The sequence below is a fragment of the Talpa europaea genome (assembly GCF_964194135.1).
Source record: "Talpa europaea genome assembly, chromosome: 9".
Classification (NCBI taxonomy): Eukaryota; Metazoa; Chordata; class Mammalia; order Eulipotyphla; family Talpidae; genus Talpa; species Talpa europaea.
In genome coordinates, this window is record NC_140076.1 from 76,258,562 (window position 1) to 76,285,021 (window position 26,460).

Genomic DNA, 26,460 nt, shown 5'->3' on the forward strand with positions numbered 1-26,460 from the left:
TGAGGAAGCAGCTGCAGTTGCATCCTCCCGGAGCACCAGCACCCTCCCAGCAACATAGTTCAGTAGTGGTTGCAGGAGGCCTTGCACGCTCTCGTGACCCAAGCAGGCTGTCTTCCATCCCTAGTGAACCCTCTGTGAGGGAGGAATCCTGCCATCTATCTTGTCATTTGTGGGCATTGCAGTGCCCTACAGCTAACTGAAGTCCATAGTCCCTGCCTATTCCCTCCCCAACCACCCACCTATTCCTAAGCAAAAAAGATAGGGGTCCAGAAGTCTCCAAAAAGATCTGTCCAGCCCTTAGGCTCTATGTCAAACCAGTTCAGGTCAATGACTACAATATAAATTTGAATCCGCTTCAGGGACATTTCACCACTTTACCTCCTGCTGGGCAGAATTTTAGATCTAATAACTCTGATATCACAGAAATAACCTTGACACCCACTAGTCTTAAGACACCTGAGAGCAGCACTACTTTCCATATTTGGGCTCACAGGCCTCATTCCCATACAATTCTGAGGTTCTTCGATGGCCAGGAACCCAGGGTTGGTGGTGGATAAGACAGAAAAATAGCAATGTGATCACTGAGGCAGCTCACAGTGGTTTGGAGGGGGCCTTACACAAGGTAGAAACATATCCTGGGACAGGATAATGAATGAGAAGGGTCCAGAATGAACAAAGCAGACAACGCTAAAAAGTAGGAAAGGGGGAGCAGGAGAGGCAGAGTCTGTCAGACTGAATGTTTTATTTCAACAGACATCCCTGGTTTAAAAAAAAAAAAAAAAAAAAAAAAAAGACAAGGGTTCAATATCTTATCACCCCCAACAGGGAGCAGAACTCCCATCCAAGAACTCTGAGCCCCTTCTGAGGCATCACTCCAGTCTTTGCCAGCTCCAAGACAGAAAGAAGCTGAATTTTCTAATATTTGTTAAGAAAAATCTATCAAATATGTTCATTCTCGCAGAGGCGAGGGTTGGGTCCTCAGGGAAAAGACCTCCTGGTCTTGGAGCAGCTGGGGTCCCAGCAATGAAGCTGGGGGACAGGACAGCCAGGCTGCAGGAGATCCTGGGCGCACTCAGTTCCAGAGCCTAGAATCCATACTTGGCTTGGGTCTGCCGGCGGCTGAGCTTGTTCTCTGACCAGGTGTTCTTCAGTTCCAGCTCCCGCTCCTTAGCCTGCGGCAGGAAAAGGGAGCAGCAGCAAGTCAAACGGGGGTGAGAACCAATTTCCCCTTGCCTGTGTAGCTTCCCAACTTAAAATCGGTCTCGTCCTAACAGTTATGGAAGACGCTGGCAAAACAAAGAAAAATCATCTTTAAGGAGCTACAGAGTTTAAGCAGAATAAAGACTCAAGAATCCTGGTCCTTCCTCTGCTAGAAAACTGGGAAATGGGAAAAATGAGAACTCAAAGTTGGCGTTTGAAAGGAAGACATTCAGCTGCCTCAGACTCCTGGCCAGTAGGAGTGGCGGTCTCAGAGTGCTGGACGGGTGGAAGCAGGTCACCTTGGTGTGTGACGCAGTTTTGCTGTTGTGTTGAATACAGTGTATGGTGTGGTTCCTAGAAATTCACACCACTTTCAAGTACAAGTTGAAGCTGTGAAAAGCTGCCTGGAAGATCCCAGAATAATGACCTCTCCCTTTGAAGTCTGCAGCTCCTGGCTCCAGGCTGCATTCTGACAATATGCAAGCACCACCCTAGAAAAGGGGCTCCTCCACCCCATCCCCACACACCAGCTGCTGATGCTTCCTCAATTTCCCGGGAATAAGGGGAGGGGACTAAGAATTTGGGTTTTAATAAAGACCCTACCCTTTCATTCTTTCCCTACATATCAAAATACATAGGGTCAGGGTACAAAAGAGTTCCTGAAAAGGATGGTGAACTATGACACGAACAACAGAAGCCAGATTTGTCACTGAAGTCACCACCAAGCATGAGCACCCCCAGGGAAAGAAAGAGCCAGGAACGACTGACTATTCCTGTCTACCTCTAACCACATGCAGTGCAGCAGCCCTCAAAATGACATTGGTTTAGTGATTAAATGAGTATTTGAAAGCTGCCAGGTCCTATCGAATAAATACCAAGCTATATTCTAATTCCAAAAGACATTTTTGGATTATCTGTCATTTTGCATTAGTTGTGTCCCCACGAAAGTAGAGGCTACAAGACCAACCTCCTCATCAGGTGGATGTTTTTTGTTTTTTTTTAAAGATTTATTTATTTATGCATACAAGAACTGGGGTACCGGCCAGAGGTGTGGGGGGGTGAGAGGATTCACCAGAGACAGAGTGGGGAACAGAACAGATAGATGTACTGAAGTACACTGCTGAGGGGAGCAATGGGCGAAGACAGGAGAGTTCTGCTACACCATGTGGGCAGCTCCCTGGCCAGGGATCGAACTTGTGCTGCAGTGACTGCAGATAGCTTCACAGACTGTGTCTTAACCCCTTGAGCCACCAGGGAGGCCATGGATGTTTGTTAGAAGTTGGTGAACTAATTTTTTTCTTTACTTTTTTGAATTACTAACAAGTTATTATTTTATTAATATGAATTATTCTTTATTATTAATAATAAATTATTTGAAAAACCTACATGAGAAGGCATTTCACTCTCCTCTCTTACATTTCTGTTTTGCGTATCAGAATTTTCACGTAGAGTTTATTCTAAGCACCTGTACTGAAGAGCACAGCTCCCCCTAGTGGCCATATGGAGAACCCAGGAGGAGACCTGCAGGAAGCTGGTGCCTGCCTCCTGGGCTTCTGCCCTGTCTCAGCCTTCACATCCCCAGGGATCCTGCCTGGCAGGCCAGGGCCCTCCAGCTCTCTCACCTGATGGATCAGATATGTGATCTGGTGTTTGCGCCGCTGCTGGCCTGTTGGCTGTTCACCTTTCTTCTGTAAGGGGAAAAAAACACAATTAACCCCCAGGAGTAAAGCCAGTTTCTTGTGCGCCTATATGCTGCAAGGTTAGGAATTGAGAAATCAATAGCCCAAATCCTGGGGGAGAAAAGCAAGCCTGGGCTGTTGTAATGTCTATATAGCAGTCCCTCCTGATCTGCAGGGGATATGCCCCAGGACCCCAAGTGGATGCTGAAATGGCAGTTAGTTCCAAACCCTACATATACTATGTTCTTTCCTAAACATACCTACCTACAACAGTTTCATTTACGGACCAGGAACAGCAAGAATGAGCAATAGTAATTAATAATAAAATATAATAAACACAGTAAAAGTTATATTCATCTGGCCTCTATAATACTTCAGACAGTGGCTGACTATGGGTAACAAAGTTCAGAAACCTCGGATAAGGGGAGACTACTGCATATGCATAAAAGTTATTTTTATTAAAGCCATTATGTGAAAAAGCCAAGCTCAGACTGGCCTGAAATAGCCCGCTAATATCCCCATTAGACTGGAAATACTTTGAGGTCAGGAATGTCTTCTATTTCTTTGGTAATCCCACCCCACCCCAGCACAGGGATCCGCCCACAGCGGACACTTGATACCACTTCCATTGCCTGACACAGCTTAAGTGCCCTGGCACAGGTTATCTTCCCTCCAGACCCTCCCACAATCCCGCTGCTGATCTTCCCCTTAAGCCCTCTTCATCTCTGTCCCCCTGTCCCTAGTAAGGCCAGATGTCCAGGCTGTCTCCTCCCTGCTGTTCACCAAACCATCTCCCATCAATCACCTTCAGCTGAAACCCCACCTCCTCCCTCATTCTAGAAAGTGCCAACAGCTTCCCTGGAATTACAATTTTCACTCCATCTTGCCAATCTTCAGCCTCGGCCAGTAACTGCACTATACCGATCCCCTAACCAAATTTTGATGCAAATGATTTACTGTCAAAGTCTATATTGGTCTGAGCTTTCATTCTGCAGTTTTCTGTACTCTGCCAGTGTCATTTCAAACTAGAAGCTCCCTCATCAGCCCCACCCAACTCCCAAAACTCCTCTCTAGAATCTCCTCAGCACTTATGCAATCAATTTGCACCATAATCATTTACATTCAAATGTCCTTGGAGTTCTTTTTCACAGCTACACTGAACTCCTCAGGGTCAGGAACTGTGTCTTTCTCTTCTTTTCTAAATAATCTAGTTCCATACAATGAAATAATGCAAAGAAAAGTTGGAACTGGGAAGACAGAAAACTCCAATTCCTTGCTGCTATTAATGTCATTTAAGTGATAGTTAAAGATGCAAACATAAAGCACCCAGCTCCATTCCCGGCCATGTGAGCACTGACAACAATAGCTATTACTATGTGATGATGCCTCCGAACCACAGTTGGTGGCGCATGCTCTCCTAAGTGGTTTTTCCAGTAAACAGTGATGAATCTATGCTGATCTAACCACAATCCTGTGCTCTGTTCTGTATGGCCGCCAGCATTCAGTTAAAACAAACGGCTGGAGCTCAGCTGGCCATCTGTGGCCACAGAACAAAACAGAGAAAATGGTGGGGAGGAGAAGGGAATAAAATGCCCAACCTTGGCCTTGCTGATGCTGGGCTCGAATCCAGGGCTTCCCCACATTTTGCCCCCGTGGCAGGTTTATAAATGTCCACATTTGCTGTACTCAGCTACTAGGTGAAGAGCTGTTCATCACACTGACTGAAGAAAACCAGCACAAAGAAGGTAGGAGGTGGTGTGGGCATGTGAGGCATAAGGCATAAAGCATTTGAAAAGACCACAACTGGCTACAATAAAGGAGAAAAAGGAGAGGGCTGCATATCCAGAACCTAGGGACCCCAGGATTTTTGAGGCTCTCTTGGGCCCACACCTCACGGATGTGCTGGGCCAGCTCCCAGCTCAATGGGAAAGACCAGATGACTGTAGGGAGAGAGTAGAGCCGCTTTGGATTCTATGTAGCCAGGCAAGGAGTCACCACCTATCAGAGAGATCTTCCCAACTGCTGGGCAGAAAACTGCTCCAACTGTTCAGTCTCAGCAACCAACTCTACCATGCAGATGGAAGCACAGTGCTGCAAAATTCTGGAAGGTAGGAGCTGTAACTGTAAACCTGGTGCATTCATGGCACCAGGGGCAACAGGCATCTGCTAAAGGTGTGTGTCCATAACAGTGAGTGGGGGTGGGATGGGAAGAGGGAGCAGTTCTGCCTTGGGGCCTGCCAAGAAGGCACTTTTCCGCTTACTTTGCTGAATGACTTCATGGTTTTCTCTTCTGTTAATGACTTGGTCATCCATTGCTGGGCCCCGCTGAGCTGGTCATCACCTTTGATCTCCACAAAGTTGATCTCCTCCCGCCCTCGGTTCCTCTTGCCCTGCAATCGCTTAAACTGGAAAAGAAAAAATAGAAGTGAGGGATCTGGTAGGGGTCAGATGCTGCTAGGATCCAGGGAACAGGGAATGGTTTTGTGACTCTCAATCCCACTGCCCACCCCCCCATGCAGTGTGTGTCTTCACCCTGCCAACCACCAACCAACCCGCCTTGGAGGCGGTTGGTCCAGTTCTCTTGGACCAGGGGAGGGAAGCCAAGAAGCATTCCCAAACATGAGTGAGTCTAGAGAATCACCGTATGCATGCATCTGTACTCAAATAAATAAATGTAGCTGCCTATAGGACTATATACAATTTTCAAATTAAGAATTCAGGACAAAAAAATCTGAGACACCTCTAAATATCTGTTTCTTACATTTCTGTTCCTCCTTGGTACAGTATCACCCAATCAGCAGACCCCACACCAGAGCAGATGGCAGAGAGGGAGCCTCACAAAGAAAGGTCTGGCAAATTTTCTAGAACGATAGCCTCTCCCCTCCTCCTTACAAAAGATGCAGATCACACAAGCCGCCAGGAGATGTGCCTGGGAGTATGGGTGTAGAGGAATCCAATTAACAACCACTGAGAACTTCGGAGGACCCAGGTCCTGATCTGCACATTATGGAGGCCTCCAAGGCTCACACTGTCTACAAGAAACTGATTTTTGCACCTGGGTGAGCTCCTTCTGCCTCCCAGAGGACTAAAAGGGTCTAACTAACAGACTTGTCAAGAGGACAGGGAGAGTGGAGTGGTTGGACACAAAATTAACCACAGGCAGAAGAGCACAGAGGGACGGAGTCTTTCTGTGAAAAAGTGAGTAGAGAAGAATTATTTTTTACAAGAATCTTCATGCAAAGAGGTAGCACTCCTATTTCTCCCACCCCCTCCTAATAGGCTGTGACCTCCCTACAGATGGAACAATACTTTATATCCTGAAAGATGGTAGCTGCAGGACATAAGGTTCCATACCCCCTGAGCCGAGGTTGGGAGCTCAGCAGCAGGGAATACAGTGATGTGAAACATAAGGGTCTTCAGTGTGGCTGCTGGTTCCTCTGTGAATCTACCTGCCCCTGCCCCTCTCCTTTTGTGTGAATGAACCCAACATTTTGACTAGGCATCTGCCATTTGGGCCAGGACACTCCTTTCCTAGGCTCCTGTACCAGATTCTAGTTAAAGAGATAGAAGCAGAAGGGATCCTTAGGCACTTGCAGGAAGTCTTCTTAAAGAGAGGAAAGGTGCCCCCTCATTCTCCCCGCTGCTACAGATGGGAAGGCAGGTGGGATTGCTGGAGCCTTAGCTGCTATCACTGATCATAAGAATAAAGGCTACAAACTTGGGGTGGCACAGTAAGGACCCGGAGAGGACCCCTGACAACTTCAGGGAGCTGTCATACCACACTGGCCTGCCCACCTCCAGCCTTATTTTATGAGGACAAAAACTAACTTCACCTCCATGTGCCATAATTATTTGGAGTTTCTATGTCAAAGGGTGTCAAGCCTAATCCTAAATGATAAAATTTTATTAAAAAAAAATGCCCTCTAGCTTCAGATTTGAAACCTGGTGTACAGGTCAACAATGGTCGCTGGTGCATTGTGAACTTACTGCTTCGTCATCGATGAAGGAGGCATCTGGGGCAATTTCCTGTGGGGGGGCCACGGCTGGGTCCTGTGTGGGGTAGTAGCCACCACTGTAATAGTCCTGCAGCCAAGAAGGAAAAAACAGACCAATGAGGTGCACAGATGAGAGGGAACAAGGTCTGCCCAGGGAAAGAGAAAATAATCAGAAGCAGTGGTGACACCCACACCTTGATGGACCAGCTACAGGCACAAATCTGAGGGACCTAGTCAGAACTCAGGAACGATCTCTAAACATTTTCATTTTCTAGTCTGTACTGTCCAGATTAATAAGCAGTTTTTAGGGAAGAATGACATTCTCTCCTGCTTAAATTTGTACCTGCTCCCTGGGCTGCTTCCCAAGAGTGATTTCCAGCCCCTTATCCCCACGGCACCCTCAGCCCAGCCCTCCTGCTCTTAAGACTTCATATACTCTGGGGGCGAGGGGTGGGAAGGTGTGAGGTGCTCGCCATTCCTGCTCATCCTGTCTCAGGCCTCTGGACAGAGAGACTGCCTGTGATGACGGGAGGGGAGGGTGGTCACAGGTCTCCTGAAGTGAGATAAGCCGCAATAAGGATGCTAGAGACCTTACACGCTGGGGAGGAACTAAATTCATGTTACCAGGTGTTTACTGCAGGGATCTGATGATTCCCCTTAGGCGTGAGAAGTGGGCTGGTCCCTGCTGGGGCCAAGGCAAGGGCAAGGTCCCTGCTGGGGCCAAGGCTGAGACTGTTTCCTCACTGCCTACACCTTCTCCCAACTCTTCCACCTTTGCCCAAAACTCCAACAAATGCCCTCAAGAGCATTCATTTTATAGCGAGCTAAATGGAAAACAAGGTTTCACATTCACTAAATAAAAGTATCTAAAAATCCAGTGTGTTAGAGCATGAATTTTCTATAAAGATATCCACAATAAAATACATGTAAATCACAGGCTCCAGCATATTTAAAGTGCTTCAATTTGCATACACTGCCCCCATGGTGGTTCTAAATGCAAACAAAATTCCAATTTGTTAGATGTAAACAGTAAGACTCAAATAGGTTTTTTTGTTTTGTTTTGTTTTTGCTAAAAAGGTCAAAACACTCTCAACTATTTTAATCCCTCTGACACTGATGAGGGGAGATGCACTGTCCGTGATCAGCCTAGAGGAAACAAGGCTTAACAGTATTTAGGAAACACCATTGTTTTCAAAGTCTTGGGTTAGACCAGAGATCCCTCAAAACCCACCCACCACCAGTGCCCAGATTAACACTGTCCAGTCAGACTCACAGAGGTTGAAGGGGACTTAAATCCCCTAAGCACCCAGGGAAACTTCCTACAGCTGCCCAGCCCTGGGGCAACCAGCTGCCTCTGTTCAACCACCACCACTACTCCCAGCCCTGGGAGCCCTCCCCACCTGGGGGAGCTCTCTAATGACGGGAGTCTTTCTTAAACCTATTTACAACCTGGCAGCCCATACTCCCAGGACTTCCTTGGATGCCACATATAAACCAAAGCTAAACACCTCTTCCAAGTAACACTGAATAAAAAGCATCCTAACCATTTATTGAGCACTTGTTATGTTCCAAGCTAACACGATTCTCCTAGTTACCCCCGACTACTATTCCAACATTACAGCCAAGGAAGCTGAGACTCAGAGAGGCAGTTAAGTCATCTGGCCAGACTCACACAGCTTGGAACTAAAACCCTAACTCTAAAACCCTTAGACTCCATTCCCTTCCCTGTCCCTGTCCAACCTGTGTCCCTTAAGATTACCTCTTTCAGAGACTTGCCTCAGTCCTTTCAACTTCTAGTGACAGTCAAGGTCTCTCTCATTGTCCTTAGCACCCTGCTGCATTCAACTCTCCCCTTGCATCCTTGGTCTACCTCTGCCACCCTCTGTGTTCAGCACTCCCTACCTCCAGAAACCTGTACTGGACTCACAGCTACCGAGGCGTCTAAGCCGCAGCTCTCTAATCCGCACAGTCGCATTTATGGAGTCAAACTCAGATCTCTAAAACAAGATCACCCTTCCTCTGCCTTCTACCTAGACCTCTCACTAGAGCTCCTGGAAGCTTCTACACTAAGATTCTGTTTCAGAATACAGGTGTCAATTACCTGGTTCTGTCTGTCACACTAGGAGACAGGCAATTTTAGATCAATATGGTTCAGAGTAATAGGACTATGTTCTGATGCCTGATAAGTGGAAGAAAATCAAGATGCTAGAATATTTATTAATTCAGCCAAAGTGACACCACAGAGGCCATTTCACTGGTTCAAAGGTCTCCTTGGCAGCCCTCCAGACCCCTACCCACCTGATAATAAGCACCAGCGGCATTGGCATCGCCATATGTAGAAAACTGATTGTAGCTGTAGTCCTCCCCAGGCTTAGGCATCCAAGGGGCCCCACTTGAGCCTGCTGCCATCTTGAATTCAAGGGGGGCATTGGCTGCATCATCCTGGAAGGCTGGCTCGGGTTCTGTGCCTGGCGGCAGCTCTTCAGGAACAGTGGGGATGGGGTAAGGGTATGGCTCAACTCCAGGTGGCTCAGCCTTCTCAGGGAGGGAGAAAAAGTTCTCGGGGGCTACTTCCTCATCGCTGTCATCCTCTTCCTGCGTGATCTGCTTCGTCACCTGCAGGGCAGCACTCTTGGCAGCAGCCTTGATGGCAGAGGGCGATGGAGTGGTAGTTGTGGTGCCCACAACAGGGGCAAGAGAAGAGGGCTTGGTCTTAGAAGCCTGTCTGGTGGGTTTTGTGTCAGAGGAGCCATCCGACGGTTTCCGGGAGAAGGCATGGGGTAGGAGCAGCCTATTAGTCTCTTTCACAGTCAGGTTTTTAGGTTGGGGAAGCAAGGCAGACAAACCAGTTCCCTCACCAGATCCCTGGTGAGCCCAGGTTTGGGGAAAGAGTGAAAAAAGATGACAAGTGAGATGTTATGATACGTACTATCAACATCAGAAACTAGAATAACAGATATGTACTCTGTCCTGAAAATCTTACCAGCCCTAGTTTCCTTCTTACCGCCATCAACACAGGTCATCCTGGGCTGGATTCCTCCTTCTGCTGGCTGCTCTTCTCAAGGTAAGATGCCATCCCATCCTTAGCTCCATCCCAACCCTTCCCCTGCCCAAGGAAAGCCCTACAGATGTGGGAAACCCAGTGTGTTTATTCAAGAGTTAAGCATTTATCAAAATGGCTGAGCCCATCCAGTGTTCCTATTACTCATAAGAATCTCTCAGATTCTGCTTTCTGAAAGCTAAAGGACCAGTTGGCCTAACTGCAAGGATGTGGGAGGTGCCAGTTTGAAAAAGTGAAATGGAACAAGGTCACCATGTCACTGCCTGGAGTACCAGTGTATTTCAACACTCCCAGCCAAGAAACACCCAGAATGGACAAGACTTGAGTAAAGCAGGCGAGGCAGGAGAATGGTTCATGCAGAAAATGGGTTCCTTGGCCTGCTATGTTCACAGATTTGAATCACTCCAGAGCTTGGCAGGCCCCAGGGGCTCAGGATCATAGGAACCAAATTGAGGTGCCAAACTCAGGCTGACCCTGAAGTGTCAGACTTTTCAGATCTCAAGTGACAGCTGGAATCACAGATATAGCCCTTGTGTGCTGGATCCCCACTCTGCCTTAACAGTTCCTCTATCCACTCATCTCTTCCTAATATCTGGAAGTCGGCTCTTCACTCCTGGGGGTCCTTCTGAGCCAGTGTTCCTCCCATCTCCTTAGTTGCCAGTCTACCTTCTCCAAGAAGCTAGTACACTAAGAGGAGAGTGACTGGCCTCCTTCCATGTCAGCACACCAGTTTCCATGGCAACTCCTCCACCACGCACTATACATATGGACATTCTCACCAATTATCTTTCTAATTTCCACATGGCTATGTCCTTCCAAGACACCTGCTCCCCGCCCCGCCTCAGAGGTGGAAGTGACAACTTCACAGCATCAGGGAAAGGGGAAGCTTCACCATCATATAACGGAATCATGACACAACCTTCTAAAGGCCAGCCACTCTCACTCTTCCTGAGACATATAATGTCCTGAGTCATGAAGTCATAAATATAAATCAATAAATGTGAAGTGGAACAGGAAGAAACCCCTGGAAGCCAGAGTGGAGGCACTGGGACAAGGGGGAACATAGCAGAGAGATCATCTCCAGCACTGTCTGATTAAGGACTTGTGGTCTAGATTATGGAGCAGCAGCCAATGCAGCAAGTAAGAGCTTCCATTTAACAGTCAGATCTCCTGAGTCTGAACCCCCGTCTCCCTGACTCAAAAGTCCTGTCCATTATGGGTGTTTCTTGGCTGGGAGGATTGAAATACACTGGTACTCCAGGCAGTGACATGGTGACTTTGTTCCATTTTCCTTTTTCAAACTGACACCTCCCACAGCCCTGCAGTTAGGCCAACTGGTCCTTTAGCTTTCAAAAAGCAGAATCTGGGCCTCCCCGGTGGCGCAGCGGTTGAGCGCTGGGTTGCGAAGCTGCCCGCAGCCTCTGCAGCGCCGATTCCATCCCCGGCTGCTCCCCGGCCACCGGAGGAGGGTCCCGCATGGCGCGCAGACCTCTCCTGCCGCCCGCTGCTCCCCTCAGCAGTGTACTTCGGTCCTTCTGCCTGCTCTGCTCCCTGCTCTGGCTCTGGTGAATTCTCTCACCCTCCTGCGCTTCTGACTGTACCCAGTGCTTGTATAAATAAATAAATATTTAAACAAAAAAAAAAAAAAAAGAAGCAGAATCTGAGAGATTCTTATGAGTAATAGGAACGCTGGATGGGCTCAGTCATTTTGATAGGAACTAGCTGCCTGACCTTGGGCAAGTTCCTTAAGCTCTGACTGCTCGTATGTAACACAGGGATGATAAAACACCGAGTTAGGCACTATTACAAGGATTAAATCAATTAACACCGGGAAAGCACTTTGAATGGTGCCTGGTACACAGTAAGTGCTATTTAGTGTTTATTTTCCTGACTTAAAATAAGACAGGGAGATGGGTAATTTTCAAATACAGATGTTCCCTAACATCATTTTGACCAATCTGTTTATTCTACCCTTCCTAAATAATCCTTTTACCTGAAATGTAATGAATGGAATTGAGTTCCAATTCGTCCCCCTACCACCACCTGTCCTGTGGGAGACGCAATGCCACAGCACTGTGGTCGCGACAGGAGGGAGGGCAGAGAAGCACAAAGTCCAATGTTATCATGGAAAACTAAACCACACCTCACAGCTGGTCCTCAAATACTTGCTCTAAGCCTGATTTGAACTGCTGGGCATCATAAATCCTACCTTCCAGGAAGATGGAAAGAGAAGAAAAGGTTTCTATTCTGTTACAAAGCTTACCTGAAGGACAGTTTTCTTCTTTGTGGGTTCATCTTCCTCGGAATCTGACTAGAGAAAATGAAATGGAATAAGGCTTTGCCGTTTTCAGGCAGTGGAAGAAATACATGAAACACAACACATAAAAAGGACGCAAGTGGCCCCAGCTCTGTACAAGACGGGCACCGCCCTCAGTCCAGCAGAAGAGCAGCGCCCCTAGCCTGCTCTCAGATAGCTTCAGAAAGGGGTAGACTGACCACCCCAGGTCACTCTCTCCCAGACCTGTTGCTCAGCCTCCTGGCATCCATTTCTATTGCTTTAAATGAAGAACATTTCCTTTCATTTAGTCTTTGGTGGAAAGAAAAAGCTATACCCATTCTTCCTATAAATCTGTCCATTAGAAAATGAATGGGTTTTGGCCCACAATCTCACCCAATCTCAGCTTCACTTCTAAAACCACTTACACGACTATATAACCACAGGGCTGGAGAACTCCAGTGGGATTAAGTGGTGTGTTAACTACTCTTCTATGAGGCATTAAAGGTCAAAGTCATCGGAGAAATCCATTCCCTCTCCAAGTATGATCTATTGTCTGCCAGATAGTTGTTCGCGTCCAGGAAGAAAGCAAGCAAATGATGAATGTGAGAATTTGGGGCAAGACAGGAGGTCAGCTGTCGCCCACTGACTCATCAGGGCTGTTGCTAATACAAGTTTTCACACTGGAAAAATACCTAAAATTCAGCTCAATACCAGCTCCTCATCATCTTCAACTATCAGAAAGGTAGAAGGCACATGAATGATGCTGATTTAAAATGTATTTAATATTTTGTTTAAAAAAACATTAATCCCTAAGACCAGAACCTTAAAAACATTTATTTATTCTCAGGACCTTTGTCTGGGTATCCATAAATAAAGGTGATTAGGCAGGAATCTGAGATCTCATTTATCTCCAAGAACTCACACCCTCTGTCATTTTTTTCAACTGACCCTCCTCTCTCACAAGTTCCTTTTTGGATTCGTCTGCCACATCATTACTGAGAACTTACTTTATACATGACTCTGAGCAAGGTACTATAGTCAGCTTCCCAAGTGGTGTCCCAGGGCTGGGTTACACATCTGGTGGTATCAATCCACTCAGTCCAAAGCAGACCAGGCAGGGAATGGAGCAGCCAACTGGTCTCCAGAGGCACAATCTGGACCATTTACCCCAGCGTATTTCCTAAATTTTCTGTGTGTGCATTACATGAAAAATGTCCTGCTCTCAAGGAACTTACAGTCCAGTAAGAAGAATGTTAGTTCTCAAAGAACTGCAACAACGTTCATACGGGATAAGGGCATCAAGTGTGGTTCCAACATCCCCTCCAAGGGTCTGGGGTCCTACATGTGTGCTCCCTTTCAGGGAGTCCCTCCTTAACACCCCTTTCCTTCTCCTTTATCACTGCACCTCTCACTCCACTGTCCATCTGCGCTCTGTACTGGCTCCTTTTCCCTCCCAGCGCCATTCACCTGTGTGGGCTGAAATCAGATTAACACTTGTTCATTTGTGCTGGCTCTGTAAATGCCACACTCTCCATGTGTATATCCCCTCCTTTGCTCTGACAGCAAAGGCCTTATCTGACAGGACAATACTGCCTTACAGTAATCAGAACACAATGCTTTAATTACTAATTGCCCCCAAATGTATTTAAAAAAACACACACACTGGGCCTCCCTGGTTGCGCAGCGGTTGAGCGCTGGGTTGCGAAGCTGCCCGCAGCCTCTGCAGCGCCGGTTCAATCCCCGGCTGCTCCCCGGCCACCGGAGGAGGGTCCCACATGGCTCGCAGACCTCTCCTGCCGCCCGCTGCTCCCCTCAGCACTGTACTTCGATCCTTCTGCCTGCTCTGCTCCCCGCTCTGGCTCTGGTGAATTCTCTCACCCTCCCGTGCTTCTGACTGTACCCAGTGCTTGTATAGATAATAAATAAATAAATCTTTAAAAAACACACACACACACACCGGGCCTCCCTGGTGGCACAATGAGTTAAGTCTCATCATTATGAAGCTATCAGCAGCCACTGCAGCACGAGTTTGATCCCCAGCCAGGGATCCAACAGTAGACCTCTCCTGTCCTGCCCACTACTCCCCTCATCAGTGTATTTCTGTTAATCTGCCTGTTCTGCTCCCCACTCTGTCTCTGGTGAATCCTGTTATCTCCCCACCCCCAGCACCTCTGGCGTACACCCCAGCTCTTGTATGCATAAATAAATAAATCTTTAAAAAAATAAACAACCAAAAGGGAAATCTCGCTTGGTACTTAAATGTGGAGTATAAGAGGACAGAGAAGGAAAGGCCTATCCACCGAGTACCTACTCTGTGAGGCAATCTACTCACGAGACCTCATTTAATCCTTACAATACTGTCAGAAGACAGGCATCAGTATCTCAATGTTACGGGCAAACAAAGTAAGGATCACAGAGGTTGAGTAATGGCTGGTACATGACAGAACCAGGCCTTGATCAGTTCTGGCTGGCTCCCACACTTTAACTGCAACACTGCAGTGCCATCCACATCTGCCAGACCTGGCAGCGTCTCTGACCTGAGCCCACATGGTGCAGCTCAGCGAGCACAAGGATGAAGTCAGAAACACAGGTTGACCTTCCGAATTGGTCACTTACTGGCTGGGGGATCCCCAACGAATCATCTAAGCCCAAAAGTCTCAGCTGGAAATAATATCATGTCACAATGATGATCTAAAGACTACATCTGCAAAAAATGTATATAAACTAAAACCCAACATAGGGTTTGGGATTATCTTGGTCTACCAAGATGTCAAACTCACCCAAAGAAAAAACACCTAAGCACCTTCAACTTCTCTCAGTTCCAAATGCCACTGCCTCAGGCTCCGTTGCCTTCCACATCCTTCCCAGGAGACCACACAGAACCACCTCACTATGGAGTATACAAGACTCTCATCACATCTCCAGGCACATTTAAACTTTAACTTCTCTTTTTTTAATAAAGATTTATTTATCTATTTATTTATTTATATAAGAACTGGGGTACAGGCCAGATGTGCGGGAGGGTGAGAGGATTCACCAAAGACAGAGCGGGGAACAGAACGGGCAGACTGACAAAATACATTGCTGAGGGGAGCAGTGGGCGAGACAGGAGAGGTCTGCCACACCATGTGGGACCCTTGCCGGCCAGCCAGGATCGAACCAGTGCTGTAGAGGCTGCGGACAGATTCACAGCGCTGCACTCAACTGCCTGAGCCACGAGGGGAGGCCCTAAACTTTAACATCTTAAGAAACGGGTCCAAAAGAAGCAGTCTGAAAATAAACAAATTGTATCCCAGTTATAATGATCATATTTATGAAATTATACAAGCACATTCTTATTTCTGAGATCCTGTGACAAACAGAAAGAGGCAACTATGAAAATGTAAGCAAGTTGTCCTACCACTAATAGAACTGAAGGCCAGATCAGCTGCAGAAAGAAAATTCAATTTCTCTTTAAATGTCACAGATTGTTTCCATTATGCTGACAATCTAAAGTTTAAAAGCACACACACACACACACACGCCTGTACAAAGACTTTAGGATACCTTATTGTTTCTGGATTTAGAGTACTGCTATGGCTATTCACATCCTTCTCTCTTATTCCAATCTATTGAGCCCCATTATAAAATATTGATGGGGGTGGAGGGTGAGAGGATTCACCAGAGACAGAGTGGGGAGCAGAACAGGCAGACTGAAGAAATACACTGCTGAGGGGAGCAGCAGGCAAGACAGGAAAGGTCTACTGTTTGATCCCTGGCTGGGGATCAAACTCGTGCTGCAGTGATGGGCACTAAATATGAGACTTGCTAAAATAGAACCTAACGTAAGAATCTCAAAAAATGGGCTAAGTTCCTTGACTAAACCTTTGTTAAGTCATCACTATTCACCTTTGAGGAAGCAGAAATACGCCATGTAGGGGTCAGAGACGTTCAGTAATCTACACAGAGCCACAGAGGAGGTCCAGGGGGTGGGGAGGGCAGGGAAACAGAATGAGAAGCTGCCTCTTGCCCCTCGTGCTATTTTTAGCCAACTCTGACCTAGAAAAGGTTGAAAAGAGTTCAACTGATTTCCTATGAAAAGAGGTGCCACTTGGGGGCCTCCCTGGTGGTGCAGGGGTTAAAGTCAGCGCTATTGCACTATCGCCAGCCACTGCAGCACGAGTTTGATCCCCAGGCAGGGAGGTGACCCACAATTAACTTTTCTAATTAACTTTCTGTCTCGCTGGCTGCTCCCCTTAGTAGTTATTTCAGTCAATCCACCTGTTCTGCTCCCCACTCTGTCTCTGGTGAATCCTCTCACCCCCCGCACCTCTGGCTTATACCCCAGTTCTTGTATGCATAAATAAATCTTTTAAAAAAAGAAAAGAGGTGCCACTTGAAGCACTTCTGGGCATGGAGGGACCTGACTGGAAACAAACAGGAAACACAAGAAAAACTCACTGCAGAATTATCCAAATATTTCCCAAAAGAAAATGAATTTCTTTTTAGAGTTCCAAAAAGCAGACAGATGAGTAATCTGAATGCTGAAAGATGTGCCGTATATCCTCCTGCCTTCCTGAGGAGAGGAGGAAGAGGAGACATCATTGTCTTGGAGCATTTGAAGGAAAAATCAATTCAGTTTCTACCAGAAACAGGGCTGAAGGTAACAGACCTATTCTAAGCACACAGCATTTAATCTCCACACAAGAATTTCCTGGGTGGTGAGCACTACAGGAGCATAATGGCTTCTTTTCCTTGATCACGGCAATACATAGACAAACAGTATACCACTTGGCCCATTCTTAGACACACAATTCAGAGGCGTTAAGAATATTCACAATGCTGTATAACTATCACTGCTACCTATTCCAAAACTTGATCACCCCAAACAGAAACTCTGCACCTATCAAATAATTCTTCTCCATTTCTCATCTTTACCCACCAACCACTGCTAACCTCTATTCTGCTGTTTCTATAAATTTACCTTATCTGGGTATCTCATATTATGGACTGTGATTGTGAAATCATACAATTTATGTCCTTTAATTTCTGGCCTATTTCATATAGAAGAATGTTGTGATATATATGAGAATTTCTTTCCTTTTTAAGGCCAAATAATACTCTGTTGCATGTATACAGTAACACTGCAAGCTAGGCATTACTGTATTCTTTTATATACTTTATATACTTTGCTTACCCATTCCTGTTGATGGACAGTGGTGTTGTCGCCACCTTTTGGATACTGTGAGCAGTGCTGCTGTGAACATTGATGTACAAGACTGAGTCCCTGCTTTCAATTCTTTTCACCTAGGAGTGAAATTGCTGGATCATATGATAATTCTAATTAACTTTTCAAGGAACTGCCAAACTGTTTTCCACAGGAGCATATTATATGGAGGATGCACAGCAACTCCCAAAGATTACTAAAGACCAGGAAATACTGGCCTGAGTGGATCTGCCATCAGACGCAGAGAAAAGGTTGAGGTTAGAAATTTCGAGCAACCAGGGCTACGAGAGCACATGCTGGGCCAGAATAGGCCCTCACCAGTTCTGGAGGCCCAAACCAGTTGTGTCTCTTAAGAGCAAAGTATTGTCTCACAAGAACCTGAGCCTCAAGGGCTACCTCTGTCCTCTCTGCTCCAGCTGCCAAGAGTGACAAGACACACACGCCCGAGACTGCTGAGCAAGAACGGAAACAGACATTTTCCATTAAGCTAGGCCCAGTGGGATCTGCTAATCTATCAGAGTCTCATTCCCCATGGCAGCCTCCCTCTTATCTTCCCAGACTCTAGTTCTGACAGACTCCCTCGCCAAAAAGCAATCACTAGTTGCCAGGGCCAGGAGCCAAGAAGGAAATAAGTACCTAAGAACAGACACCCCTCCTCAGGCTTCAAACTCTAATCACTGCGGCACTCCTCTCTGCTTTTATCGCAATTAGCTAGATTCATTAACTTCTTTTACTCCTTAGTCTCAAAGATCTTCTGCTCTCATCTACCCTTCAGTGTGGACACCATTCTCTCCCATCTCTGTACTCCTCACTGTATTGCTTTCATATTTCCGGGTGTCCATGGCGCTTCTTTTTAGCAGGCTTTTTAGCAGAACACCTCACCTGGGTGAGCTCAAATCCAACTTGAGCTACAACTTGGGCAAACTGCCCCGTTCTCTAAACTATATCCTCCCTGTAAGCCAGAGTGACCCCTCAGCTTAGTCACTGAAGTGTCCAGCACAGGGTTAAACACTAAGCAGGCACCCCACAAATGGCAGTGAAAGCTCTTTTCTCTTGCCATCAAGGGCTAAAACTTAGCTATATCCACCACAGTCAACTCTTAATAACTTAATAGAAATGACCAAAATTAGCGAAATTTTCAAATTCAAGATTTCTGGGTAAACAATCTAAGCCTGCGCAATACTAATTCTGATCATCTAAAACTCCTATTTGCTTTGGGATGCATGCTAAATGACAAAAAGCTCTTACAGCACTTACTTTTTTCTTTTTTTGTATTCCTAATTTTAGAAGTCTGCATCCCCTAAGCCCGTGAAATAGATAACTGACCAATGTATTAGGAGGTAGGTTGGATGTGGGCAACAAGAAAAGAATGGAGGGCCTCCCTGGTGGCACAAGGGGTTAAGACGCAGCACTATGAAACTATTGGCAGCCACTGCAGCATGAGTTCAATCCTTGCCCAGGGAGCTGACCCACATGGTGCAGCAGACCTCTCCTGTGTCGCCTGCTGCTCCCCTCAGCAGTGATTTCGGTAGATCCACCTGTTCTGCTCCCCACTGTCTCTGGTGAATCCCCTCACCCCCCCACATTTCTGGCCTGTACCCCATTCTTGTAGGCATAAATAAATAAATAAATAAATAAATGAAAGAAAAGGAGGGAACAATTATTCATTGTGTGGATCACTGCTAATTCCTCACATAAATCAAAAGCTGACTAATTATGATTCTGCAATGCACCTGAAGCTCCCCGACCTGACTGTGACTATGCAGGTGCCTCTCTTTTTCTCCTTTTCCTAATAAACCTGTCCTTCAAAATGCAATAAACAGGGCCTCCCCGGTGGCGCAGCAGTTGAGTGCTGGGTTGCGAAGCTGCCCCCAGCCTCTGCAGTGCCGGTTCGATCCCCGGCTGCTCCCCGGCCACTGGAAGAGGGTCCCACATGGCGCGCAGACCTCTCTGCCGCCCGCTGCTCCCCTCAGCAGTGTACTTCGGTCCTTCTGCCTGCTCTGCTCCCCGCTCTGGTGAATTCTCTCACCCTCCCACACTTCTGACTGTACCCAGTGCTTGTATAAATAAAAAAAAATAATTCTTTAAAAAAAAAATGCAATAAACAAAAATTATAAAAACCAAAAGAGTGTGGGTGGCCATCTTTCAGCACCAACGAAAGTTAAGAAGCAGAGGAAACTGGTCTGCAGTGAAAGAATAATTCCATGAGCAGAGAGGCTGTGTGGGTCCCCGACAGATCCCTAATTCCTGATTACAGGTCCTTCCCAAGGTACCTCAGTATCTGTAAGATGCATTAACATTTAAGGCCTCCCTGGTGGCACAAGGGGTTAAGCACAGCACTGTGAAGCTGTCCGCAGCCTCTGCAGCACCGAGTTCAACCCCGGGCTGGCCAGGGAGCTATCCACATGGCGCAGCAGACCTCTCCTATCTCGCTTGCTGCTCCCCTCAGCAATGTATTTCAGTACATCTGCCTGTTCTGTTCCCCACCGCCCCCCCACACACACACCTCTGGCCTGTACCCCAGTTCTTGTATGCATAAATAAATAAATCTTTTTAAAAAATGCATTAATAGGGCCTCCCTGGTGGCGCAATGGTTGAGCGCTGGGTTGCGAAGCTGCCCACAGCCTGTGCGGCGCCGGTTCGATCCCCGACTGCTCCCCGGCCACCAGAGGAGGGTCCCGCATGACGCGCAGACCTCTCCTGCCACCCGCTGCTCCCCTCAGCAGTGTACTTCGGTCCTTCTGCCTGCTCTGCTCCCTGCTCTGGCTCTGGTGAATTCTCTCACCCTCCCGTGCTTCTGACTGTACCCAGTGCTTGTATAAATAAATAAATAAATCTTTAAAAAAATATATTTTGCAGTTGTAACCCAGTCTTTTAAGAATTCTAAAACTATAAAAAAAAAAAATGCATTAACATTTAAACCAGCTGAAGTTGGTTTCTGATACCTGCAATCAATTATATCTACCAAATTCCCAATCAGCAATGCCTCTATCTTCACTAAAGGTACTAACTACCCTCCCAACTGCCTGAGCCCACAGGGGGTCTACCTGAAGCCTCTCCTTCACCTATGACATCCCCTAGTTTTGTCACTTCTGCCTCCTGGAGAGGTGGACCTGGAGCCTCCAGTTCTCATTCCCTGCCACTCCCTCACCCAAGTTGCCATCATCTCTCCCACTGTGGCTCTGCCAGTCTTGCTCCCCCTGGGTCTCTCACCACTCTGTGATCAGAGAATTTTTTTTTTTAAGATTTATTTATTTATGCATACAAAAGCCGGGGTATAGGCCAGAGATGGGGGGGGCTTGTGGTGAGGGGATTCACCAGAGATAGAGTGGGGAAGAGAACAGGCAGAGTGACTGAAATACACTGCTGAGGGGAGTAGTGGGCGAGACAGAAGAGGTCTGCTGCGCCTGTGGGTTGCTCCCTGGCCAGACAGGGATCGAACTCGTGCTGCAGAGGCTGCGAATTGCTTCACAGTGCGGTGCTTAACCCCTTGTGCCACCAGGGAGGCTCCACAGAATTCTTGATTTTTCACTACCCCTGAATTATTCACGAAGCTTGGCATCCAGGGGTCATTATACCCTGGCTTCAGCTTCTCTCTCTCTCCAGCCCCATCTCCCATCACTCTCCACTGCCCGCCTTGTGTCCCAATCATTCTGCTTCACTTGCCTGAGGTTCCCCAAAAGCATTTTCTTTTCTCACCTCTGGGGTTCAATACATTTTGTTCCCTCTGCCTGATGTGCTTCTCCCCACTTCACCCCACCTTCCCCAGGCTTCCTCCTACTCATCTGTCTTATATGTCTTCTCTCCTCTTGGAAGTCTCCCCGACCTCTGGACTGATCAGTGCCACTAGGTGTGCTCCCAAGGCACCAGCTCTACCACCAGTTCTTCTCTGACTAGACCTAAAATCTATTTCCTGCCTGTCTCCTCCAACAGATCATCAACTCCTTTTGGGCAAGGTCTGACAAGTTCACTACCTTGGTCTTAGCTCCTGGCAGAGAGCAGCAGCTCATTATTGAATGCACAAATGAATGAATTCAGTTAATTACTTGCACTTCAGCACCAAATCCTAAAAGGAAATTTTTTAATTCATTCCTTCAAACTGTACTGAGAGCCTACTAAGTGTGAGACACAGAGCTCGGAGAACACAGAATTGGAGGGGGCACAATTATGTTAAAGAAAAAGGTCTCCCTCACCTAAATCAACCTGAACTCTCTTAGGCTTCCTTTCCCCAGGAATTATATGTCAGAAAACAAAAATGATAACTTGAAAAGAATGTAAATGGGAAACTGAACCAGCTGAGTGAAGATTTGGCTTCATTTTAATAATCCACATCACTGTTCACTTCAGAAATGTTAAGTGAATTATACTTACAAAGGAGGACTAGAGTTAGGAGTCCTCAGGATTTCCCATCACTTCAGCCAGTCTAACTGGAAGATTCTACACAGGCTCTCCCAGCCACTCTTTCTAATGCTACCTTCAGCCACCTAGAAATGAGTCTTTCCACCGTCATTGTGGAAGGAGGTGGGCTGGCTCAGTGCCACCTCCCCCATGTATCACAATCAGACTGAGATAAAGGTTTGGGGAGAAAAAGTGTAGAGAAGAGGGGGAGAATTCTAAGAAAATGAACCTACTTTCCTTTGTCTCATGCAGGGACTTTCCTATGTTCCAGGTTAAATCAAAGTCAAACTAAGTTTCAGCAACAGAAAGGTTTTTGAGATCCTAGCCTTGGAAATGACAGACTCAGGTGTGAAAGGAAGAGGACATGACACAGGAGAAAAGTCTGGAACAGGAGAGTGAGGAAAATTCTGGAACCTCCTTCCATGAAGAATCCATGTTCACTTGACTTCATTCACTCAGAATATACTGAATCAGAAGGTTGGAGCCAATGTGAGCCAGACAGTGTTTTGACCACTAGGGATAGGGTGGTGAATAAACAATACACCCTGCAATTGTGGGGCCTGTATACTTGTGGAAGGAGAGACAAATAGATAGATGGTATATTAGATGGTGGGAAGTGCTATGGAGAAAAAGCAAAGGGGGATGAGAAAGAGGTAAGAGGTTGCAATTTACATAGGCTACAAAAAAATATAAAAATAAAACACAAACTATGTAGGTTAGGAAGTTCTGATTGAGAACAAGTCTTTTAAGTCAAAACTTGAAAGAAGTGAGGAGGAGAATATTTGGTTATCTGGAAAAAACTAAGAGACAGATCAAGTGCACAGAATGGCAATAGTCCCCATGCAGAAGTGAAAGTCTAAAGAAAAGCATTAAGAAAGAATAAGCTTCTTTCAGAGGGCTACCAAAGATAAGCTAGGAATTGACTAAATAACTTCCCAGAAGAAAACTCCCAGATAACTCTAAAACACTACCTGACCCTCAGCTGAAGGCCTCCTTTATCCACAAAGAACCCACTCCAGAAAAGGCCTTCTGTGTTCTGCTTGGGTGCCTGTTGCAGAAATAGTAGCCAAGCATCCCAACTCACCCAGGCTTACCAATCCCTACACAGTGAGAGCCACAGGCCTAAAGTCCAGAGAGAGACCGCTCTGAATTTTCATCAGTCCCTCATCAGGTGAGCACGTCCATGCTGGACAGCTATTTCTAATTTGTAAAAACCAGTATGTTCTCTCCCAGAGTTCTGTAGAAATTGAAGGAAAAGGCCAACGCCTGCCAAATGATGTGCACTTAACAAATATGCAATATCTTTCCTAACTCCCCTCAAAAGTAGAATCCAGGATTCGTCAGTTCTGAGGCATTTAAGTTCAGAGGCAAAGGAAAGGTTAGTCCCAAAAGTTTGACAAGGGCTCAGAAGTCCTGTCTCCTGTCACTCCTACAGGTGCAAGTTTTATCCTGTCCTCAGATTAAAAGAGGGGGTAACGTCAATCTGAGGGAAAGATGTGAAAAAAAGTAGCGGGTACCACGAACCCTAGGCCTGGGTCTGTCAGTGCCGGGTGATGGCATGTGGGTGGCCCTTCTGCAGAGTCCAGCTTCAAGAAACCTGCATGGACAAACACCTGGCTCCCCAGAGTTGACCAACTTCATTCAGATCAATGCATCGCACTGTACCAGGAATCCGAGGTTAGCAATCAATGGATGGAGTTCTGGATTCTTCACAAGTCCCTCCTAGAGCGGTGCCCATGCCCAAACCCGGTGGACAGTTCGGGGGTACCCTCCCCGGATACTCACATCCCCTTTATGCAGCTCCGGTGCCGCTATCTTCACGGGCTCTGTCCTCTTCTTTGGCTTGGGAAGCCCCAGGGGGGGGCCGGCACCGCCGATGGGAGGGGGCAGACTGAGGCCAGGGCCTCGGGGCGAGGGCAGCCCCAATCCCAGCCCCTCCCCAACTCCCGCCGCTTCAGCTGGGCTCACGCCTGGAGGTGGGGGGAAGCCCCCCAGACCGAAGGGCAAGGGGGGAGGAGGCTGGAGCCGGGGGTCTCCAGTTGGTGGGGGCAACAACAGCGGCGGGGGGAAAGCTGGGGCTAGTATCTGGGGGGGCGGAGGCAGCAAGGCCTGACCCTTGGGTGCAGGAAGAGAAGCGAACAAGCCCCCTAAAGTGGGCCCAGATGTAGGGACCGCCACGTCCTCCTCGTCCTCCTCCTCCGGCTCCGGCTCCGGCTCCGGCTCAGCCTCATCCGGCTCACTCTCATCGCTGCTGGCGTAAGCAACCAGCGACATGGCGCCTCCCGCCTTTGGGGCGCCCTTGCCGGCAGATGAGGCCTACTTGAGACCGAGGATGCCCGGAGGCCTAGTGGGCCCCGCCACTGGGCGGGGCGGGACACCGAAAAGTCTGCCTTCCCCGTACTCTAGGGCTAGCGCCGGCAGGAGCCCATAGCCACGGTTGATTTCCACAGAATAAGACTTCCCTCTTCACTTATGCTCCTAGTCCCGGGCAACTACACACAGCTAATGGCCGCCGAGTCACTCCGCCTTCTCCTCGCCTCACTAATGTTGGAACTACAACTCCCAGAGAACACTTTGGCCACGGCCCCATTCTCCGCCACTGGGAGTTTAGCGCAAGGCATGGCGGGAGATGGAGTCCAGGGAAGACTGAAGGAGCGCGCAGAAAGACAGGAGAGAAACCCGCCTCTGACCCGAGTACTCCTGGGATGAGTAGTTTTTTGAGTCATCTGACAATTTCTGTGTGACTACAAGACCCATCAGTCACGGCGGTAGTCACTGAGCTGGGTTGGAGAGCATTTCGGTACTTGAAGTTCCCTAGGGCGGCCTCCTGGGCGCTAAGACTTATGGGAGATGTAGTGCCCTTAGAAACTGCAAGTGCTATCGGGAATGAGAGGGAGTCTGGGAAGGTGGCGGATTGAGGAAAATAGTTTAAAGGGAAAGTAATCTGTCAATGAACTGATGGAGCGCCTTTGGGATATTGAATAAACACCCGAAAGGATTCAGGGCCTGAGAGACCTGAACAAAATTGTGCTGCAAACCAGAATGAAGTGAGACTTTAGGTCTATTCTTTACACCTACCTATATCTACACATTTAATTAATTAATTTATTTATTTTCAAAGATTTATTTATTTATTTGTTTGTTTGTTTATTTATTTATACAAGCACTGTGTTCAGTCAGAAGCGCGGAAGGGTAAGAGAATCCACCAGAGCCAGAGCGGGGTGCAGAGCAGGCAGAAGGACCGAAGTACACTGCTGAGGGGAGCAGCGGGCGGCAGGAGAGGTCTGCGTGCCATGCGGGACCCTCCTCTGGTGGCCGGGGAGCAGCCGGGGATCGAACCGGCGCTGCAGAGGCTGCGGGCATCTTCGCAACACAGCGCTCAACCGCTGCGCCACCGGGAGGCCCCACACATTTAATTTAATGTGATATAATTAAATGTGCTATAACAGAGGAGGCTGACCTCCTCCGTGAAGCATATAGGGGGACATTAAGATGGGCAGGGCGGGCCTTCCTGGTGGCGCAAGGTGGGGTGGGGGGAGGTTGTTAAGACACAACCTATGAAGCTATACACAGCTACTGCAGCACGAGTTCCATCCCCGGCCAGGGAGCTACCCACATGGCGCAGCAGACCTCTCCTGACTAAGCTGCTCCCCTCAGCAGTGTATTTCAGTCAGTCTGCCTGTTCTGCTCCCTACTGGTAAATCCTCTACCCCCACCCCATGCCCCACACACACCTCTGGCCTGTACCCCAAGTCTGGTATGCATTAAAAAAAAAAAAAAAAGATGGGCTTTGAAGTCAGAGCTGCCTACTTGAAGTCAGTCCCTTTCTCTCAGGCAGTGGAGTAAAGGGGTGTGAATATATCGTAAATTCTCTAGGGATATCCCCTGTACTCCCCACCTCCCCACCACCTCAGTAGGCATAAGAGCAAAGCCATCTTCATAGACTTAAATGTGAGCAGGCACCATCTTGTAGCTTTTGCAGGAACTCTGCTACCTGAAAAGTAGGTAGCACTAAAGGCAATCTTCATGTCCACTGATGACCTTGGATCCAGATACAGAGATTTTAGCAATGGGTACCCAGCCTTTGCCTGTCTGCAGTGCATTCTTTAGAAAGGAAGCGATTAAACCCTGCATTGCTTTCCTCAAGTATCAGGATATCTTTAGGTTGGGACAACTTCAAACAAAAGCCCCAACTCTCAAGAGTAAATACACCTCTCTGGGTGCTCACCTAGTTTACAGCGACATGGCCAAACGAACCAAGAAGGTGGGGATCGTCGGTAAATATGGGACCCCTTATGGTGCCTCCCTTAGGAAAATGGTGAAGAAAATTGAAATCAGCCAGCACGCCAAATACACTTGCTCCTTTTGTGGCAAAACCAAAACCTTTTGAAGCCACCTGACTTCAAGTAGGTAGCTCCCTGTCGGCACAGGCGGTTGAGTGCAGCTCTGTGAAGCTATCCGCAGTCTCTGCAGCGCGTGTTCCATCCCAGAGGCTGGGGAGATACCCACATGGTGTGGCAAACCTTGCCTGTCTTGCCCACTGCTCCCCTCAGCAGTGTATTTCCATCGATCTGCCTGTTCTGTTCCCCACTCTGTCTCTGGTAAATCCTCTCACCCCACCCCACCCCAACACATCTGGCCTG

At 47.6% G+C, this 26,460-nt stretch overlaps 1 protein-coding gene across 1 annotated transcript; it reads right to left on the minus strand.

Annotated features, from left to right (window-relative positions):
* Window positions 1–661: 661 nt before the first annotated feature.
* Window positions 662–24,091, minus strand: PRCC (proline rich mitotic checkpoint control factor; the record flags this gene model as incomplete). The annotated part of the gene is made up of 7 exons (XM_084242221.1): window positions 662–1,172; window positions 2,823–2,888; window positions 5,141–5,284; window positions 6,867–6,962; window positions 9,173–9,739; window positions 12,199–12,246; window positions 23,603–24,091. 7 exons carry the CDS (start codon window positions 24,089–24,091, stop codon window positions 1,086–1,088), a joined length of 1,497 nt encoding a protein of 498 aa, XP_084098347.1. The 3' UTR covers window positions 662–1,085.
* Window positions 24,092–26,460: the final 2,369 nt, after the last annotated feature.